The sequence below is a fragment of the Vicugna pacos genome, chromosome 34, assembly GCF_048564905.1.
Source record: "Vicugna pacos chromosome 34, VicPac4, whole genome shotgun sequence".
NCBI lineage: Eukaryota > Metazoa > Chordata > Mammalia > Artiodactyla > Camelidae > Vicugna > Vicugna pacos.
In genome coordinates this window covers 15,711,805-15,734,252 of record NC_133020.1, presented here as the reverse complement: position 1 = coordinate 15,734,252, position 22,448 = coordinate 15,711,805, and the positions used below count along the sequence as shown (strand labels likewise).

The 22,448-nt window shown below is 38.8% G+C and overlaps 2 protein-coding genes across 2 annotated transcripts in view; both read right to left on the bottom strand.

Moving 5' to 3' along the window:
* The window catches only part of LOC102531914 (C-type lectin domain family 12 member B-like), a 40,392-nt gene extending 35,565 nt beyond the window's left edge, over window positions 1-4,827 (bottom strand). The window contains exon 1 of the mRNA XM_072954822.1: window positions 3,633-4,827. The gene's annotated coding sequence lies outside the window, so the exon portion shown is untranslated. The remainder of the gene's footprint in view (window positions 1-3,632) is intronic.
* Window positions 4,828-6,443: 1,616 nt separating this feature from the next.
* On the bottom strand, window positions 6,444-22,419 carry LOC102544564 (killer cell lectin-like receptor 2). The gene is made up of 9 exons (XM_072954823.1): window positions 22,309-22,419; window positions 19,996-20,089; window positions 17,139-17,243; window positions 15,534-15,650; window positions 14,380-14,469; window positions 12,727-12,963; window positions 10,912-11,054; window positions 9,250-9,353; window positions 6,444-6,597 (listed from the first exon to the last, which is right to left on the bottom strand). The coding sequence occupies exons 4-9, from the start codon at window positions 15,646-15,648 to the stop codon at window positions 6,459-6,461; spliced, it is 828 nt and encodes a 275-aa protein (XP_072810924.1). The 5' UTR covers window positions 15,649-15,650; window positions 17,139-17,243; window positions 19,996-20,089; window positions 22,309-22,419; the 3' UTR covers window positions 6,444-6,458.
* Window positions 22,420-22,448: the final 29 nt, after the last annotated feature.

Below are 22,448 nucleotides of genomic sequence, written 5' to 3'. Positions count from 1 at the left end.
TGCTCCACTATAAGGCTTAGCATGAGTCTGCCGTATTACTTGACAAAATAGTCTGCTTATCCGTCTCTCTCTTCAACTTGGTCATACGTTCCATAAAAGCAGACACTGTGTCTTAATCACTTTTGTATAACCAACACCCAGGGCAGTGTCTGGCATATAAAATAACACTGGATAATTAATGAATACACAAACTTTTTTTACTGTTTAACATAGTTGAATACAAAGAATTTGAAATGATGATAAGCAACCCCAAATTTTATTCCCTCGCTTTGTTGTTCTGACTTGATTTCTTCTTCTTAATAACGTATGATTTTTTTCCAGCTACTCATTGTTGAAAATTGGAGCAACAAGGAAAACATGAAGAAAAAACCTTACAATCTCTTTTTAAAATTATGTCAATATATTTCCTTTCTATGTTTTCTATGTACATTTTGTACATGGTAGGGATCACACATTATTTTACAATCCAAATTTTTCAATTAACAGAAATATTTCAGAAGCATTTCATATCACTGAATACATCATAAAAATTATTTTTTAATTTTTATATTTTTCAATTGTATGGTAACAGCATATATATTTAACCTATATATTTAACCCATCCCCTCTTGTTGGGTGTAAGGTTTTTCCCTGGTATTTGGCAATTCAAATAATGCTAAGGTAAAAATCTAAGTGTGTAGCATTTGGTTCATATGTATTATTTTCTGAAGATAAATCTCTAAAGTAGAATCATTAGCTCAGAAAGTACTATCATTTTTAAGACTAAGACTATAGTTTGCTAAATCTATTTACAGTAGCTAACATCCCCAGTAGCAGTTTGTGAGAATATATTTATGACTCTATTCTACAGAGCAAGATTTTTAAATTTAAGAGCCTTGATTGTAGAGCTTGGTTTGTGTGATGATGCCATCTGGTGGCCGTAGTACAAAATTACAAAATCAAATGTGAGAAAGAGCCTTTGAAAACTGTAGCAAACAAAATTAAAGTGGCAGCAACTATTCTAAGTTTTCAAAAAGTACTCTTGCTATTTGGATTTCTAGAAAATAAATCTTACAAACTGTTTCAAAGCATACTTAACTCAAGCTGAGGGCCATTAAGTTAGTTTTTGTTTTAAACTTCATTTATTACACAACAGCCACTCCCAAAACTGAATTATCTTGTGAATTTTTGTATAAAATATCTGGAGTCTATTTTGAGATTCTGACAAAAACATAGCAGATAAAATCAGGGAAAGGGTTCAAACCCCAAAATTAACTGAATAATTTTGCCAAGCCTTAGCTTTCTTATCTATAAAATGGAGAGAATGGCACAAGCAATCTTCATTTGACTGTACATCACAAGATAATTCCACTTTTTACAGGTTGAAGGTTGGCAGCAACCCTGCAGCAAGCAAATCTATCGGTGCCATTTTTCCAGCAGCATTTGCTCACTTCACGTCTCTGTGCACATTTTGGTGATTCCCACAATACTTCAAACTTGTTCTTTATTGTCATATTTGTTATGGTGATCTGCCGTAAGTCATCTTGAATGTTACTATTGTCATTGTTTTGGGGTGCCACAAAGTGCTCCCATAGAAGATGGTGAACATAATGGATAAATGGGTGTCTTCTGACTACTCCATCAACCAGCCATTCCCCTCTCCTTGGGCCCCCCTATTCCTTGAGACACAACAACATTGAAATTAGGCCAATTACCAATCCTCCAATGGCCTTTAAGCGTTTAAGTAAAAGGAAGTCACGAATTTCTCAGTTTAAATCAAAAGCTGGAAACGATTAAGTTTAGTGACGAAGGTGTATCAAAAGCCAAGATAAGCCAAAAGCTAGGCCTACTGCACCAAAGAGCTAGCCAAGCTGTGAGTGCAAAAGAAAAGTTCTTGAGGTTCCTGAAATAAAATGTGCACTCCAGTGGGCACATGAATGATAAGAAAACAGCCTTCTTGCTGATATGGAGAAGGTCATAGTGGTCTGGACAGAAGATCTAATCAGCCACAACATTCCCTTAGGCTAAAGCCTAACCCACAGCAAGACCTAACTCTGCAATTCTGTGACGACAGAGAGAAGTGGGGAAGCTGCAGAAGCAAAGTGCGAAGCTAGCGGTTTGGTTCATGAGGTTTGAGGAGAGAAGCCATCTCCATGACACAGAAGTGCCAGGTGCAGTGGCAAGTGCTGACGTAGAAGCTGCAGCGAGTTACCCAGAAGATGCAGCTCAGATCATCAATGAAGGTGGCTACACTAAACGACAGATTCTCAGTGTAGATGAAACAGCCTTATATTAGAAGAAGAGGCCACGTAGAACCTTTATAGATGGAAAGAAGTCAGTGCCTGGCTTAAAGGCTTCAAAGGACAAGCTGACCCTCTTGTTAGGAGCTAATGCAACTGATGACTTTATGTTGAAGCCAATACTCTTAATCATTCCAAAATTCCTTGGGCCCTTCAGACTTACACCAAATCTACTCTGCCTGTGCCCTATAAATGGAACAACGAAGCCTAGACCAGGGAACACCTATTTACAACATGGTTTACTGAATATTTTTAGCCCACATTTAAAACCTATTGCTCAGGGGGAAAAAAAAAAAAGATTTTCAAAATGCTATTGCTCACTGATAATGTCCCTGGTCACCCAAGCGCTCTGATGGAGATGTCTAATGAGAGCACTGTTGTTTTCGTGCCTGCTAACACAACGGCCCATAAATCCAGGAGTAAGCTTGACTTTCAAGTCTTATTATTTAGGAAATATATCTTGTGAGGCTACAGCTGACATAGATTATGATTCCTCTGATGGATCTGAGCAAATTATAAACCTCTGGAACGGATTCACCATTCTAGATGCCACTGAGAACATGTGTGACTCATGGGAAGAGGTCAAAATATCAACATACACAGGAATCTGAAAAAAGCTGATCTCAACCTCCATGGATGACTTTGAGGGGTCCAAGGCTTTATGGGGGGAATTAACTACAGATGTGGTGGAAAGAGCAAGAGAACTAGAGTCAGAAGTGGAGCCTGAAGATGGGACTGTATTGCTGAAATCTCATGATAAAACTTTAACAGATGAGGAGTGGCTTCTTCTGGATGAGCCAAGTATGTGGTTTTCTGAGATGGAAATGACTCCTGGTGAACATGCTGTGAAGACTGCTGAAATGACAACAAAGGATTCAGAACACTACATAAACTTAATTGATAAGATAGTGGCAGGGTTTGAAAAGATTGACTCCAATTTTGAAAGAAAGCTCTACTGTGGGTAAAATGCTATCCAACAACACTGCATGCTGTAGATAAACTGCTTGTGAAAGGAAGGGTCAACTGATGTGGCAAACTTCAGGGCTGTCTTGTTTTAAGAAATCGCCACTGCCACCCCAGCCTTCAGCAGCCATCACCCTGATCAGTCAGCAGCTATCAACACCAAGGCAAGATTGTTCACCTGTAAAAAGATTACAACCTGCTGAAGGCACAGATGATAGTTAGCATTTTTTGTGATTATTAATTAAGGCATGTACACTCTTTTTTATACATAATAATACTGTTGCACATTTAATAGACTACAGTATAAACGTAACTTTTATATGTACTGAGAAACCAAAAAAATGTGTGTGACTCACTTTATTGCAACATTCACTTTATCACGATACTCACTTGACTGTAGTGGTCTGGAGCCGAACCTGCAGCACCGCCAAGGTATGCCTGAATTACCTTACAGGGTGGTCACAATGAGAAAACGAGAAAACATACGTGTATCGTCAGGGTCCAGCAAGGAAAACAGAAATCTGAGTATTTAAAACAGAGGGAATTTAACTCAGGGAATTGATTACAAAGGTGACAAAGATGCTAAGAAATCACCTAGGAATCAATAAGGAAACCCAGAGTTTAACAAATACCAGGAAGTTTCAACTACCCCCTAAACGAGGGGAAAAGGAAAGAGGTGGTTTCCTGGAGTCAGGACCCCTGGCAGAAGCTAGAACCATAGATCTGTCCAGTGAGGAGCAGGAGCAGAGAAGCAGTGTCACTGTTGCTACAGAAGAAATCTAAAGTAGACAAGGGTTAAAGCCACCCTGGCTTCTCCTTTCTCTCATCCTCCCATTTCCTATCAGCATCTCCTCTTGACAAAACCCACCTAGAATCGGGGAGCCTGGTTTACTCGAAGACATCTTAGGCACTTTCTCACATTCTCAGCCTCAGCTTCATACGCCTCTTGGTTCTTAACCACTTGCTTTCACACTATTGCCCTTGCAGTGATCATCTGCAAGTGGGGCTGCAGTTTCCACCGTCTGAAGTCTGCAGCTGAAGAGTCTAGCTCGGAACACCATCTGTGGACTCTGGTAAGCACCAAACCACAGGATGTGACAGCCGGGTCTGAGGAGCCGTACATACTAGAAGTGCAGGTTATTTGCTTTTGCTTGGGATAAGCTGTAACAGCTGGGAGATGAGAGATGGAAGGGGACTGGTGTATAAATCTTCTCCTCACTTTTCCCTCCGTTGACTGTTTACACTCAGGGTGTCCCGGTACAGCCACTCTCCAGGGCCAAGCGACCGGTTTCGTTTCTTCATGGAGCAGTGGCCAGCTCAGTTATGGGCCGTCTTGCATGTATTTCCCATCCTCCCTCGCCTCGTTTCCCCTTTCCCTCATTTTCAGTGCCCTGGAAAGCACTGACAGCATTTAGGCTTTGCCAGACAAGACACTGGAGAATGCAGCTTGGAGGGGTTAGCCTTCCCATAACTCAAAGCTGAGCAGGGGAGGAGCAAGGAATAGATCTGAGCCACTGACAAGCCCAGACGGGCACATTCTAACCTCAGCGCTCAGTGCCATCCTTATGCTCATATTTAAATTTCATACAATAACTTCACGCATCCACCTAATATGAAGCTCCTCACTTCTGTAATAGGTCGTGAAGCACATGGAGGAGGGACGCAGAGACTGAACATCTGTAACGGGGGATGTCCCCCAGTGCGGTAACTCCCTTGCATGCCTAGTGTGGCAGGATTACTTGATGGGTTGTTCTATCAGTGCAATAGCCCAGAGATCCTAAGGTAAAGGAGGGCATAATAAAGATGGTCCAATTAAATAAAACTTGTATGTCAAGTAGGAAAGGAACAGTCGGCAGGGGCCATGACACTAGACAAGAGATCTCAACTGGTTGAGGAAAATAAGCGGTAAGAGTACAAAGTGATAAATATCAAATGCCCAAATGTGGATGACCATATTGTGGTCCATCCGTGTAAGGGAATGCTGCTCCGTAACACAAAGAATGAACCGATACGTGAAAGAATGAGGATTGATTTCAAAAACATACTGAGCAAAAACAAGCCAGATGCAAAAGAACACACAATGTATGAAGATCTATAACAAAACAGGCAAAACTAATTCATGGCCACAGAAAGACCACCACCAGTTTCCTGGGACAGGGCGGGCAGCGAGAGGGAGAAAGGAACTTCTGGACGTGATGGAAATGTTCTGTCTTGATCTGACTGAGGGGCGCATACATTTGTCTAAAACCCACTGATCTCATGACTTTAAATGAATGCATTTTATTGCATGAAAGTATAACTCAATATAGTTGATTTTTGAAACGTCAAGATCAAGACAGACGAAATCCTAAAGAAATTCAGCTTAAAGGAGACTAAAGAGACATCACAACTAAATGTACATGATCCTGAACAAGGAGGAAATACTAGTATAAATGGCATTCTACAGACAGTTGAGAAAATTTGAATACGGGCTATAGATGAAAGCATAGTAGGATCAATGCTGAATTTCCTGATTTTGACAATTGTACCATGGTTACACAAGGCAAAGTCCTTGTTCTGCTGAAATATTTAGACAAAGGGACATAATGTCCTGAATTTATCATCAAATGAATTGGCAAGGAGAGAGAGAAAGAGAACTATAAAGTGAAGACAGAGTAAGACATAAACAAATGGTAACTACGGGTTAAGGTTATACAAAGTTCCTTGTACTATCGCTTCAATTATTTTGAAATTACTATCGCTTCAATTAGTTTGAAATTACAGCAGAACTAGTTTTTTAATGAGAAGGAAGCATCTAGCTGGGGAGGGAGGGAAGGTCACTGTTTTTTAGTTATGAACTGTGATCTCTCAAAGCCAGAAGCTATTGACATGATTCATCCCACTGATAAAGAAAAGACCCAGGCTTTTTATCTGAGTTCTCTAATTGGTTCTGTGAGTGTCTCGGGGAAAGGGAAAGTAATTCCTTGAGGCTATTAAAGAGACGGGCAACTGCTCTGCAAAGACAAAACGACTCTCTCTTCCCCAAGAAGACAGATGGTATCTGATGCCTTAAATCATAGTCCAAAAGGGCATTTTCTTCCTCTCTCAGCTCATCTCTTTTTCCACAGTGGACTAAGTCCTACAGTCAAAAATATTAATTTGTAAGTAACCACAAACTATTACAAGCAATAAACAACAGTTTTCAAAAATGACAAAATTCCATTTCACCTTTTCTTCTTAGTGTTTATTGAAGCAATCAATTCTCTTCTCACAGATACAATGGTAGATTTCCGAGCACACAATAGACGGTGCTCTTGTTCGGGTCAAAAATACACACTGTCCTATCCCAGAAGGAATATTCATTACTTTCAAATTACTGTAAAAGAGAAAACAGACATGGTCAACTGTTTAATTCTGAACCTTATAATAACGTAAACCATATTTTTTAAGTCTGTTGCCTAAAGACCTGAAATATGGAAATATTAACCATAACCTCATCACTGAAAGAATTTCTTCTGCTCTTAGCCCATTAAACAGAACAACATCTTCTTGATCACACCCATAATCTCCCATTTCGTTCCACACTGGGAATTTTTGATCAGAAGGCAACATTGCTATGCTGGCATCACAATATAGCAACCTGCTTTCTTATATTAACTATTTCAATAAAAGTGAGAGATTTAAAAGGAGGAACTGAATTTTTGTGACAAGATAGTAAGGTCTTGTGTGCATAAACTTTAAGGAGAAAAAAGAAGTGGAATACAGTCAGAGATGAAGTTGTTTAATTGATGTTTTTATGTGTTTTATTTCTTTTCCTTCCCTATCCCATAGCTAACGGTTATTAACTGAAACATGAAAATTCATTGAAAAATATCTAAAGCAGGACCTTTATTTCAGCAAAGCAGTGGGTTAGGTGAGAACTATCTTCCTATTGAAAACACTTTAAAATGCTGAATAAAGACAAATTTTACACCCTCTCGAATAAATTGATAAGAACTGATAAGAAGCAAATTCATATTCAAGCTGAGGGTTAAGTAAAGGTGGGAACCTCGAAGGGGAAGTGAAACACTGAAGCCACTTTTTCCCTTAATTGATGTAGTCGGCTAAAGAATGACTTCCACCCGAGATGGGCATTCTAAATAGAAAACAAGCTACAGAGAGTTGAGACCCCAAAGGGATATATCTTCAGTCTAAATCGCCCTAGAACAGTCTTGAACCTTGGATTTAAGCAGAAGAAAAAAAGAATAATCTCACCTAACAATACAAAATCACAAACCATCCCTCATGTAATTTGCATCTGCTGCATTACTTAAGAATACCCAAATTTGCTACAGGGAAAAAGAGAAGCAAGCAGTTAAGGAAGATATACGAAACTAAGTAGCTTGTGAGGCACAGGCAGAAAGTACAAGATGTGTTAAGTACAGGTAAGTTAGTAACCTATGGCACATGTTAGGTACAGAGACAGCAAACAGGGCACACGTGTGCTGAACACAGAAAAGGAAGAACCAAATAAATACCATACACCATGTGTAACACACACGATGCTCATAGACAGTCAATGTTCATAAGGTCTCAAGTTCGCCACCCACTGGTGACACTCATTCTGGCCTTCTGCCTAAGGAACTCAAAATAAAATCCACAGCTGCTCATCAGGTTAACCGGAGAGCTGCAGTTCTGAGCAGGCTTACATGCTCCTGTATCCGCCCAATAGAGATAATGTGTGCACTGGCCACAAGAACCTTCTGTCTGTTGGGCCTCCTTACTTAAACCTCAAGTGTGGTCCTGGAAACCTTGCACCATCGTCAGGGAAGGGTGATGCAGCAGAGCCAGGCCATTTGAGGAGTGGATAACTCAGGATTCAAGGGGTCCTTCCAACTACTGGGCCCTCATCCTAAGTGTGACAACCTACTATCCCATTCCATCCAAGTGTGAGAAGCTACCCCATTTCTTTCCCCTTGCATAGTGCTAAGTGTCTTAAATTGATTTAATTAACTGCATGATGTGAGCATCTTATTTTGGTCCATTTGAGCCTTTCTGTTTTGTGACCCCTGAGGTTGTTTGCCTGAAAGTGTATTCACAGGCTTCCAGGACATTTAGGTGATTTCCTCCACACATCTCTTATAGGTTTGCAATCCAGAACAATACTACCTGCGGGGCCCAGATTTAGAATTAAAATAGCTCAGATTCACAGTGCCCCAAGGCAGCCAACAAAAGCAAATTCCTTCTTGAGGAAGCCACTTTCATCTCAGTCCTCGAAAAATTTCCTCAGCAGCTCAAAAGGAAAACAGAAATCACTAAACACTAAAAATGAAAATGGCACCATGAACAAAAGTCAGTAGAAATAATAGGTTAGACTCACAAAACTTCAAATATTAAAATTCTCATGTACCAAATGTAAAATGAGTATGTTTAGTATCTTTCAAGAAATAAAAGCAAGCTTGAAAATGTAAGTAACTAGAGAGATTTGAAAATGTAAGAGAATTTCTAGAAATAAAAAATGTAACAGTTAAGATTGTTCAAAAATCAAACAGATTTAGCAGATTATAACTAAATGTAAACCCAAGAATTTACAAAATGCTGCGCTTAATAGAAGTACAATGAGGGGAATGTGTGTGTGCATGTGTATGCTTGTACTTACATTTATTTACATTTATAAATAATATAAACTAATAATATAAAACATTTTCAAATGAATTTTGGGGGATATTCAAAATACTCATTTGTGGTTGTGGGAGGAATCACTATGGCTAAGTCAGAATGGTCCAATCACTTCACATCACCGTCCTTAATGGTTTTGTTTTGTGTACATTGTAACACATATTTCCGAGCATGTGTTTAACATCATAATTTGATTATTATTACTAACTCTGTATGACACTTGCCTTCCTTTTTAACTATACTTCCCAAAACACTTTCTTAATCATTCGCCTTATTCTTACCAAAAATCTCTACTAGAAAATTGTAGATTATAGATAATCCATCCAACCTGGCACCAGTATTAGACTTTGAATGCATCCCAGAAACTTACAATCCACATGTGTCACCGTCAATCCATTTCCATTTACTTTCCTCTTTATTAAATGATGCTCCAATCCAGTAGGAATTTTGAGACATCTGAGATTGAAGGAAGGTCTGTAAAAGAAACAAAACATATGAGTGACTAAATTCCCACCTGCTGGATGAATGACAATAAGGACAGGTAAAAGACTGGGCTGTTCCCACAACCAGCAGTCTGCTATTTTCTGCATACCTCATCCTTTGGCCCTCCTTCCTGAAAAACCCCCTCTGTCTTCTCATCTTTCAGTCATTTTCCTCTAGTAGATTATTTATTTATGTAAAAACTGGCTGCCAGTCTCATAAATTATTTAAAATGTAGAAAATTTCAAAATCTAAATACCTAACAACAGGAGATTTGTTCAATAATTTTATGAAACCAGTCAAAATCATGCTTCAGAAAAATTTAAGGATAAAGAAAAATAGTCATTACATATCCTTAAGGGAAAAAAAGAATCTTCAGAACAAATTTATTAAAATAACAAGTGTGGGAGAAGGGTGCGTTGGAAACGTCAGCTTTATAAGAGAAAGGCTTGCTACAGTTCACCGGAAGAGGAAAAAGGAAAAGGGGAAGCACTTAGAAAGATTCACTATGTCTGAAAACGTAGTATGTCAAAGTGACATAGTACATAGTGTTGATTATATTTCTGAATATATTTTTAAATACAGGTTTAAATTTAACTGTGTTTTACTGCAACAAACAAAAAATTATGTTACTACTTGGTTTATAAATTCTTTCACATTATGCTTTAAAACATCTTTCAGATTTGTATATAAATTTTGTATTTTTTTTTCTAAATGATAGAGGTTTCAGGTAGATTGTTGCATACATTTCTTTGTAGAAACACGTGTGTGTGAGGATAGTTCTTATTAGTAATAAATTTAAAAGATGATTTTGATATTGTCACTGTATTTTCTCTTTTTACAATTCTTCCTGAGAGAGATACATCTTGATATAATACATACAAGTATCAATTCAAGTAAATGTTACCACCGATGCAGTGAAAATCGTCATGAAGCTAATTTGTAACACTGTTATCACCTTTATGATCCTCATTATTATCTACCTTTTGCAGATGGGGGAAAAAAAAGGCCTAGAGAGGGTAAGTAATTTACCAAAGGCCACCCATCTAGTAAGTGGCAGAACTGGATGAGCCCAGGCGGTCTGGCTCCTAACAGTAACTACTAGACGGTGCTGCCTCTGGGTTCTTGGTTGCCACCTTACAGGGAAGAATACCGGCTGGCTCCAGCCTGCGGGCGACCAAAGGCTGAAGTGCTTCATCAAAGGAAAGGCAGTCTTCGCTGTGAGGGGTTCTCCGGCAGAGTCCTAAGAAAAGGAGATCAAGTCCCAAACTGCACCTTCAAGGGGGTTTCCATTTTGGAAATAATAATGGTCACCATGATACATAACATGCATTGAATGCTTTGTAAGCAGCGAGATCACATGCCTATTAGCAGGCAGGGTCTCCTGGGAGACTCTTAACTGTACGATTTTTGTTCACTCAACAGATAGAACACAAAGAATAATTGAAGGTTCCTCTATCTAAACTCCTCCATGTTCTCAGTGTTTTGGGTCCAAGGGTGAGAGACAGAGGCCAAGAGAATAAAAGCACATGTAACAAACAGTCCATGATACCATTTCTTCTGCGTAGTCTATCTTCAAAAGAGAAGAACTGTAACTTTGGCAAATCTGTTTACATCCCTTCCAGTCTTCAGTTTCAATGGTAAAGTAGTAACACTTTATTCCCCAACAGCACCAGTCACCTTTCTTGAGTTTGCCTACAATATATAAGGTGAAACATTAAACTTCTTTTCATCCAGTATTCTGTTAAGCAGAATAAGGTATTTATCAGCTCTCCATGAATAAATAAAAATCTTAATAGCTACCAATAATGATAATGTGATGTTCATAAAAAGTCTGAAACGCCAAGAGATATCTGCACTCCCATATTCACTGCAGCACCGTTCACAATAGCCAAGAAATGGAAACGACCCACACGTCCGTCGATGAATGAAAAAAATGTGGGATAGTCACACAATGAATATTATTCAGCCTTAAGAAGGAAATCCTGCCACATGTAACAGCATGGATCAAACTTGAGGATATCACACTAAGTGAAATAAGCCAATGACAAAGGACAAACACTGCATGATTCCACTTATGTAAGATATGAAGAGTAATCAGACTCAGAGAAACAGAAAGTAGAAAGGTAGCTGCTGGGTAGGGTAAATGAGTTGTTATTCAATGGGTAGACAGTTTCAGTTATGCGAGATAAATAAATTCTAGACATCTGCTGTACAACGTAGAGCCGACAGTTAACGATACTGAATTGGGCACTTAAAAACTGGTAAAAGCATACACCTCGTGTTAAGTGTTCTTACCACAAAGAAGAAGGGACTTAAGAAAACTTCTGCAGGTGATGGGTATGTCTATTGCCCTAATTGTGGATGGTTTTACAGACACATCCATATGCCCAAACTCGTCAGATTGTATGTATTAAATATGTGCAGCTTTTGCATATCAATAGTACCTCAATAAAGCTGTTTTTAAAATAATAAAAGAAAATTAATTTTTAAAAGATCCTGGAATGCCTTCTAAATAAAAGAAACATTCTTCTGTGGAATTCTTTATTTTCCTCAAACATTTTATAATATACCAAATCAAAATATTACTGATCCTTTAATTATAGACAGTACATTTCTACTAACTACCATACTTAAATCAGATTAAATACGTAAGACCGCTCTGTAAACTCTAAACCCTAAGCAAACATTTAGTAGTTGTTGATTAACTAGGCTGATTCATTCCATCGTTATGCATGATAACAGGGTTCATTGCATTAGATTTAATATTCTTATCTCCTGGGTGTCTTTAATGCTATCATCACACAGAGCTGCACAATCGTCAGCCCTACGGCACCTTGCAGGTGTACCGCAGGGAGTATATACTGATCAAAAATAGACCAAAATATCTGAAGTCAGTGCAGAATGGAAACACACACAGACAATTATCTTCACAACAGAATCCAAATAAAAGGCGTTGCGCTCACTGTAGCCTAAGTCTATTTTTACTGACATTCTCCGTATTTCATGCCAGCAGCAAAGCTGGAGAGTCTCATTTGCCCACAGGTGCAAAATGAACCAAATTTTCCAGGGCGCTGACCTACTGTTTCATCTTCTGGGAGCAGTAGGAAAGCAAGAGCTGCCGCCGACTTTGGGGAAACGCAGGGCTCTACTGCTGCAAACGTGGCTCCTGAGGTCTCAATCCCGTATTTGAAACAAGCAAACCCAAATACCCACGTGACATCCAAGGGGCACAAACTAACAGTTGTCCAGCAGAGCTGGATCACTACCGTGTAACGTAAGCCTGTTTCTCAGGCATCAAAGCTTTTGAGGGGGGGAAGAAGGAATGAAAAATTATGTGATCTTTGATTCAAGATTTCCTCCATACCTGTATTTTGCAAAGACTTTGAAAAGATCTCCTTTTTCCTACAGCATTCCATCTTTTCTGTAGAGTTAGCCCAAAGAGTTTTCCTATCGAGTTTCATTTTAAGAATGCCACATTCTGCAGTCATATTTGTCAGAAGTTGCCTAACTGAGTAGCTGTCATTTTGCAGAATGTCGTACTTTTGACTGAGGTTTCGTAGAATTTCCTCCTGGTGATGCTTTTCTTGAATATACTGAAAAACTAAAATTAACAGCAGAGATGTAATTTTTAAAGTCCTCATAATGCTTCATTGTTGAAATTTAGGACAAGAGGAAAAAGGTATCTCTTTGACGACCAACTCATTTCATTAACTTTAATTAGTAATTTGACATTTAGAAAGTAACACCTCAACAAAGTGACCATAAAAATTGAAACATCAGATTCCTCACTATTAGCCACCTAAGTGTAGAATCAATAAAATACGATTCCTGAATAAAATTGTGACAGTAACATCTTATCATTCAGTTCAGTTTCTTAGTAACAGTGAGTCATTTACACATTGATACCAAAGTAAAAATCAGTCAGCATTCAGCCACACATCTACCGAGTAGGAAAATCTGCACTAAGAAACATGAAGAAACAGCACCATCATCGCTGGAGTAGATGGAATACATACAGAAGAAAAGAGAAGAAGACCCAATTTTGTAATTTTATCTGAGCATAACATGTTAGTAATGTTCCCTAAACATGTCAAGGAATGCAAATAAAAGATAAAGGTTGAAGTCAAGATCATCTAACATCCATGAGGAGAACCACTCTGTTTACTAAACCATTTCCTCACTATATACTTAGAAAAAAATCAAGAGAAAGTCTTAATTTCTCTTGAAGCGTTGTTTCTCAAAGAATGTGCACCTGAGATTTACAGTGATCTAAACTGACAAAGCGGAATATTATAGTCGTTCCCCCTTATCTGTGGTTTGACTTTCTGCGGTTTCAGTTACCATGTCAACCACAGTCAGAAAATATTAAATGGAAAATTCCAGAAGTAAACAATTCATAAGCTTTAAATTGCATGCCATTCTGAGTATTGTGGAGAAATCCCACACCATCCCGCTTGTCCTCCCCTGGACGTGATCATTCCTTTGCTGAGTGTATCCCACCCGCCTGGGTTAGTCCCTTAGCCGGTATCAGGTGGCTGTCGAGGTACACAGTGCGTGTATTCATCCACCCCTTATTTCACTTAATAATGGTCCCAACGCACAAGAGTAGTGATGCTGGCATCTGGCGTAGTCTCTTATTGTGCCTAGATTATACATTAAACTTTAAAAACATAATATATACAGGATTCAGTGCTATCTGCTATTTCAGGCACCCACTGGGGGTCCTGGAAGCACCCCTGTGGAAAAAGGGAGACTGCTGTACTAAGTCCTTGTCAGAAGGAATGTTACCTTGTCTCATACAGAATGAGACAGCTCATTACGGCTTCAGAGACATTGGAACAGGTAAATAAAATGAAAATGACACTGTGATTACGTCTGGGGAAAATATCTAAGAAAGAACCACCTGGAACATTCTGTGATCACGGCCAGGGAAAAACTGATGGAGCATGGCCAACATCTGCACAATTAGTGGTTACGTCTGATACTCAGACTCAAAGGGTGTACTTCAATTACTCACTCTTTGTCCCCAACACTATGATTGCCATCAGCAAAAACAGACAGAAGATCCCCAGAATCACTGCAATGCGAGGCCAGCACACCGAAGACTCTTCAAATAAAGAAGGAAGAAAATGATCACTAGGGATAGTGCCTGGCCCTCTACTAACCTTAACCTGGACACCATCTGAAATACAATCTTCTGTAAACATTTTACAAAATATATCATACAAAGTGTTCTAATTTTCATTCTAGTAATTACAGTTTTCTAGTTTCAACTTCTGACCGATATTCACTAGTTTCAGAAACCCTACACCCAAGAACACTCCTGTGGGATTTTAAAAATGCATCCTTTCCAAAAGCACCAATGAACACAATACACACTGACGAGCATCCACGTCGACCTCCGTGCTCCTTGCTGTGGTCACAACTGATCACGAAGAGAAAGGAAAAAGCAGTCAATATTCTTGAGAAACTGGTAGCCAATTGTGGATACTATGAAGCTGCAAATGTGACTGGGGCACATTCTTAAAGAACTTCCTAGAAATCAACTTTTTCCTCTTTTTCATCAATTTTTTTTCCTCTAGTAATGCTAGATTTATCCTCCTACTTTTGAGGTCCTCAGTATCCGCAAGTTACATCTCTGACTGACACTACATTAGAACAGTAAAAACTATTCTCAATTTAGAGTTTGCTGCAATATTTGAGGTGGAGAGAGAGAGAATGGAAAAATCTCTCCCCTTTTGATCTGAACATTTTTGCTTCTTCATTGCCATGAAGTTTTGGTAAATATTTAAGACATCTAAAACAGCTTTTGTCTGAATAAAGGCAGTGTTCCTAATGCTTATTTTTCATTTCTTAAATCTTCTGTAAGACTTTTACTTCTCTAGGAAATGCAATGTTTTCTTGAGACTCTAGTCTGTCCTTTACTTTTAAAGGCCTCATGAATTTTTCTAGACCAAATTTGAATGAAAACATTCTATCACCTTCTCAAATTTAAAAAAAAATTCATTAATTTCTCCATTCTCACAAATATTTTTTTAAAAGACCATTAAATACCACTATGGTTTAGTCTGACCAGCTGAGGACCTGAAGAACAGGTAGGAACTTTTCTCAAACATCAATAGTCTGACAAACCATGAGAGGCAGGTGAATTTAGATGCTTAAAACGTGTACCTTTTTCATCAGTCTTGCGAGCGATTTCAGTACCACGAGGCCTTAATCTATTTTGTGACTGTGAAGGCGGCTGAAGTATTCTCACGGTGGAGTAAGTCACTTCCTGATCGCTCATCTCTAGAGCAAAAAGCAATGTATGTTTTGCATTAAAATTTTGCAACAAAATGATCTGTCCAAAAAAAAGAAATTAAAATGTCAGTCTACGGAAACATACCAGGATTAAGGCAGATGTGTGTATGTCTGTGTGTGGATGTGGATGTGTGTTTATTAACTCCTTCAAGTGCCTAAAGTACATAGACTGAGCCTGATCTATATAAGACATGAAAAACTTTCAATATTTCTGTGAAAGTCATTTACATTCCTAGTAATTATGGCCATGACTATTAGAAAATATGGAAAGAATATTTTTAAAAATCAACCAATAGATTAAGTAGGCTAGGTCCTATGCAGTTGAGCTCAAAATGTTCAACATATGCATAAAATGTTAGGCAAAGTGGTACCATTCCAAATTACGGAGACACTTTTAAAACTTTTATGTTTTTAAGATTCTGAAAAAATTTAATTAACTTGGTTTAAAACAAATATATATGTATATATATATATATTTTTTTCAGATCTACATATAAATAGTAAAAAGTTCTTACAAGGGTTAGAATAGTAATTCAATGTCAGTTTGAGATCATTATCTCTTGGCCCACATAGATAAATACACTGTGTAGTTCTTTTCAACTATAACACGACGCTACCACATTGTTTCCCAAAGTATATCCCATACACCATCTACAAAAGAATTACTGAGGGTTAACACTGCAAACTGGTTATCATTCTAGATTCCAGTGCCTCATGGGTGATGTGCTGAATAAACATCCCTTAGGTTAGACCCCAGACACCTGTATTTTTAATCCTAAATGACTCCATATATGTTACAATTTCAGAAATAATCTTCCAGTTGCCAGAGAAGCCAACTTTATTTTGTGAAAATAAAATTTGTCAATAGGCAGTCTTTAGTTAATATGCATAAAGGATTCAATCTATTAATAGACAGCAATATAGAAAGAAATTATTAAATAGTAGATATTTAAAATTTACCTTGCTTCTTATATTAATCAGCTTGAAAAGATGATATCCAAGAAGCACGAAATACAGAAAATAAATTGCACATGTAACTATAGTCTTCAAAAAAATTTTTTTTAATTTCTGGAAGTTTCTAGACTTGATAATTCACATTATTCCTAATTTCCTAAGGAAAATAAGCTGTTACTATAGAACGCTTTAAGACTGATAAGATAATATACAAATCATTAGACTCAAATAAAAAGTAATAACCCAGACCTCTTCTTTGATAACTCAAAGCAAAAATCACAGCATATTTTAAAAAAGAAAACTTTCCGTGAATGCTGAACTAGTTTTCACATCCCTTGGAGTTAAGGCAGTTCTAACCCAATTAACAAAGAATGCTCTTCTCCCCACCCCATATTCATGCCAAGTCATTTATAATGAATTGCTATATTCCTAGAATCTTTTTCCCCCTAGAATCTTTTCTTTGTAAGTAGGATTAATAGGACACTCGGTATAAAGATCTGAGGGAGCAAAAGCAGATGTTACCTGTGTCTGTGCCGGGCAGTGATGCAGGTGGAGAAACCTGACCCAAAAATGAGTAGAGAGAAGTTGGCCTTTCCAATCCCAGATCGCTTGGGTGTGTGAGGGGCTCTGAGACAGAAGGCAGAAATGAACAGTGTCTGAATGATACTCCAACTCAAAATCTTCTGCCCCTCCTCTTGACCAAAGTGATGAAAGGAAATTATGTGATAAAAGCTGGTGCTGACGGGAAAGGAAGGATGGTCATGAGCTCTATCTCCCTCATTTCAACTAACCAGCCCCTGCGGTGAAGAAAGCATTCAGAATCTACATCTGAGGACTGAGAAGATAAATGAACACAGCTTTGGCGAAAAGAAGTAAGATCTTTAACAAAAACTAGCATACTTAAAAGAAACTACTAGTAAAAACAAACAATTAAAATGTATACGCTTAAATATATAGACATATACACAAGAAATATTATGACTAAATTCTTTACCTCAAAATAGCCTGTCAGAAACTTTCTCGTATATATCGCTATTGGGAAAAAAATTTTTTTCCATTTGTGTTTATTGCAGATAAATGTATTTTAGAATTTATTTTGAAACATACGTTAAGATGGTTCCACTATAAAATTTTGGTATATATTCTTCTAGCTTTTTATCTGTATGTTTACTATCAAAATTCATTCTGTATACAACGCTTTTGATCTACTATTTTCTAATAAATGTTTTCATTTAAAATGTTACTTTAAAAAGCCATATATAGTTATTACCCACATGGGTTATACCATAATTTATTTAGGCAATCCCCTACTGTTGGACATTTAGGCTCTTTCTAATTTTTTACAAATATAAAAAATATTTGGCCTGTACTTTTGAGTATTTCCTTAGGAAAACTGTTTAAATAAGAAATTATTGGTCCAGGGTATATACATTAAAGACTTTGATACATATTACCAAACACTCTCCAGAAAAGTTGTTCTTGTTTATACAGCACTAGTTGAGCAGGAAAATGTTCACATTTGATTATTTTTCAAGAAGAGAAACCAGTGAATGCTTCCTCTACTTGAGTTTTGTCCACGAATCTTTACTTCATGAAGACCTATATCCCTCCAATTAAAAGAAACTCGTTTCGCTAAGTCTGTTTCTATGAGCCAGACCCTGCCAGAACACCCCCAGATCTCACACTGAGGTTCACGTTCATCTGATATAGGCCTTGCCAGTCTTCAGGCGCACAGTTCTATGAGACCAATTTCACTGCTCTTCAAATCAGGCGATCATGGTTAACATGGAGTGTCGGGGAAGAGGAGTGAGGTAGGGAACACAAGGGGAAGTTGATTACACGGAGAAAAATGAACCCTATTTTACCAGCCTCTCGCCAAATTCCTTGCTTGTTCTCTCCGTCCCTTACCAACCTCTACCCTCAACGAAGCCATCATCCTGCAGAAGGCGTCCCCGCTCTTCACCTCCTACCCCTCCTCCTGACTACTTTACAAACGCAGTCTACTCAATGTTCTGACCACCCGGACCCCTCTAGGCTGTGCTGTTGTTTGGCCCCCCAGCTGCCCTACGTCTGTCCCCCAATGCAATCCTTAATCTCTGAGTCAACACCAAGTCTGCCACTTGTCATGGGGCACAGCCAGTCAGCTGAATGACCTCCCGGGCACTGACTGAATTCAATTGTATGAGCAAAGTTGCATGGGTGGAGTCTGGATATTTCAGGAATATTTGCTGCTGGACATTTTCTTCTCTCTTTACCCTCATCGTGGATTGCCTCTGTCAATCTCAAAACAGAGAGAGATTGCTAGCACTCGATCCCAATGCCAGGTATGAAGGCATGAATGAATGAATGAGTGGAGTTCTGCTGAGAGGGAATGGAGCAGTAGTGAATGATCTCGAGAGGTGGCAGAGAGATGCCATCGTTTGTTGGAGGACTCCTGAGTGTACAATCATACTGAAACCTCCCAACGCTGACAGCTATCTACTATCGTCCTCATCTGACAAATGAAAACACTGATGTTAAGAGGTTAACTGACTCACCAAAGGACACCTTATTGCTCATCCTTGACCCATGTTTAAAATCAAGCCTGACTGAATACACTGAGCACAGATGGACTTTGGATCTGAATTTTTAAGAAACCTCTTGCCACCAAGCCCCAGTTCTAGAACCAGGCAGATCTGGCTTGAAATACCAGCCCTCACTTCTGTGTGTGACTTAAGCAAGTCACTTCACTTCTCGGACAGTAAAATAGTGATATATGCCTCCCGAGATTATAGGGTCTACAAAGTGCTAACCAGACCTGGCAACTACAGAACGGGCACGGATTAAACATTAAATATCACCATTTGAGGTCCAACATTCAAATCCTTTCTAGCTGTAAAAATTTGAACACATCACTCCAAATCTTCAAGCCTCAGTTTCCTCACATGTTCCTCACTTCATAGACCTGGAAGAATTCAATTAGATTGGCACTGGGATATCTCAGACTTCAAAAAGAAGGAAATGTCATTTTTTCCCTCTCTCCAAGGGTTCTATAAATAGTGGAAGAGTCAGGACTGTGATCCAGAAATGCACTGCACTAAGTTCTCTGTCTTCACATGTCAGGTTTGGGGTGCAGATGCTTGGAAGAAAGGGGGTGTGGGGGGGGTTGGTGGGGGGGAGGGGAACAACACAATTTGGGAGCTGGGAAACATGTGGCAACATACCGCTACCTCTGTAGAAAAAAACATCCTGTAACCTCAGATCTGGCTATTTTATATCTTACTGATCCATAGACACTGGTGATGTTGAACCGTTTTGGGTGATTTTACATCCTTAGAGCTGGTGAGGTGGGTAGCTCTCCTGATGGAAGAACATGTGCAGAACACTTTTTCACACTTACACAGTCGTGCTTCCTCTACATAAACTCCATACTGTGTGTACCACGTCCATCCCGTTCATCGGTGTAACTTCAACACATAGAGGAGATACGATGCCTACATGGAAAGTTAAGAGGAACTGACTACAAAATACAGGTTTTTCATAATTTTTCATAGTTTTGTAGGAAGAATGAGATTAGTAATTGGAAAGTCACATTGTGTAGCTGTTCCCTCAAAGCTCTAGTTTCTTTTTATTACTAAGCTCTAATTTCTGGAAAAGGCAAATTCCTTCTAAAATAAGACACCCAGCATCAGAAGGTAACAGCAGTAACTTCAGACAGGACTAATTAAACTCCCAGCATTGCCCTTTGATCAAAGAGGCACAAAATCGGAGGCACTAAACTTCATCTATTGCAACCCCTAGTTAAAAACAGAAAGATGAAAACTCTGAGGGTTGTTCTGAATGTTCTTGTACATTGTGTTCCAAATTCACTTTTGTGCAAAACACACATAACATGTACACCACATGGACACACATGGCATTCACTTATTTACTTCTTGGCTGCTTTGCTATAAATATAAAGCCTTTCTTCATTTAGAAAACCACAGGTTTGACCCATCCCTTCCTGACAACAGTGACTGTCAGCTAGGAGCTTAGCACACAGCTTCTGGTCACACCTTCAGACTTTCCAGCCACACCTTCAAACCTCAATGGCTTATCATTTCACAGCAGCAAGCTGGTCTTCCTGACCCAGCCGGAAGTGAGGGCTTCAGGGACAACCACCAGCTCCCAGGGAGATGGTGTGTGCATCGCTCTCTTGGGAGGACTAACCTCACCTGGCCAGGTTCCCACTTCCATGGTTATTTGTCCAAATGTCTAACCTTTATGCCACTGAGTGATATTAAATTTCCTGGCTCTTACAGTAAAAACTCTAAAGACCTTTTGTTTGAAGTTTCCTGTTTCCCTAATTAGCTACTTCATTTGTCCTTCTTATCTTTACAATAAAATCTACTCTAATGCTCTAGAGTTAAAATCCTCTATCTTGTCCCAACTGGCCTCTGGCAGTCAAATAGTCACCTTTCATAGAACTTTTAATTATATCACGGTTTCATCCTGCACATCCATCAAGGTCTACAGCTTGAACAGAAATGCTCATTTTCACATAAAAGACCTGACGGTGATGACAGCACAGTAGTGCACAACGGAGATCAGGAGATTGGATGACTTTTCAAGGCAAACCAGAAGGGGCTGGCCACACGTTTCAATGCAGCGTAAAGGACCAGAAGGCACTCTATGGTCAACAAGCTGCCAAGCCAGGCTCTGGAGCTATGCTGTCCAGAAGGCAGCCACAAACCTCGCCTGGCCATCTAAGCCTAACAAAAATCAAGTAACACTAAAAAACGTAACCTATCGGCACCAGTTACACCAGGCATTCCGCCTGTAAGTGAAAAATCCACAACAGGACATCATTTACTGCAAGACTCATTATTGCAAAAGGAAAATACTACAGAATTTAGATTGGCATGCAGGTATTTATTTTACAATTCTTTCAACAGTTTTTTGTGTTTGAAATTTTTCATAATAAAATGTTGGGAAAATATTATTTTTCATTAAATAGGACTATAAATTCAGCTAAATTAACCACATCTCAAGTACTCAGAAGCCACATGTAGTAGCTAGTAGCTACCCCACTGGACTGCAGACACAGCACATTTCGATTATCTCACAGTTTACGGTACAAAGCTGCTCTAGTCTAGCTGCTCAGGCCCCCTGGCAAGCCTCCAGTCACTAATCCTCCCACGCTAAGGCCCTGAGTTAGGTGGATGATGACTAGCAAGATGCGTATTTTTAAAGAGTGAGGGTTCAGATGGAAAAGTAACAGAATACCAGGGCATGGTTAGCAACAAAAGAATAAAAGACCAAGTCTGTCAGAAAGAGGTTGAAGGAACTGGAAATTTGAGTGGGACCTGTGTTCATTAGGAGTTAGGATATAAATACACACACACGTGTGTGTGTGTTTAAGTCTAACCTTTAATTTTTAGAGCGGAGAATTCATTTATTTCCCACAAATACACAACACACACACATACACACACACACATATATAGTGAAACAGAAAATAAGGACATAATAGAAGATGTGCCTAACGGGACACTGACTTCACCTTTGCCACCTTGAGGAAATCACTGCTTATACCAAAACATTTCAGTGTGAATAACCGGAGAGGTTTGTGATAAATGTAAAAAATTCAAAACCTTCTGTAAACTATTTCTATAAGCACCAAAAAATTAAATCCCATCAGGTGTGGTAGAAAAAAGGGAAGACCTACAATTACCTTTAAACAGGTGGGGATCTGGCTCCGTGGTTCTACCTGAAAGAACCTCTGTCAGAGGCCGCACCGACTACAACAACTGTTATTGTCTTTAAAGTGAAGCAGAGATACATCCTCCTGGAAAAAAAAAAAAGCACTGTCCA

Bases quoted from the DNA above. Each gene is read 5' to 3' on its own strand.
- LOC102544564 (XM_072954823.1), bottom strand. From the start codon at position 15,648: ATGAGCGATCAGGAAGTGACTTACTCCACCGTGAGAATACTTCAGCCG. The intron at 12,964-14,379 runs GTGAGTAATTGA...TGTTAATTTTAG, and splicing joins CATAGTGTTGGGGACAAAGA to TTTTTCAGTATATTCAAGAA. The intron at 6,598-9,249 runs GTAAGTTTCTGG...TCTCTTTTACAG, and splicing joins GACGGTGACACATGTGGATT to TAATTTGAAAGTAATGAATA.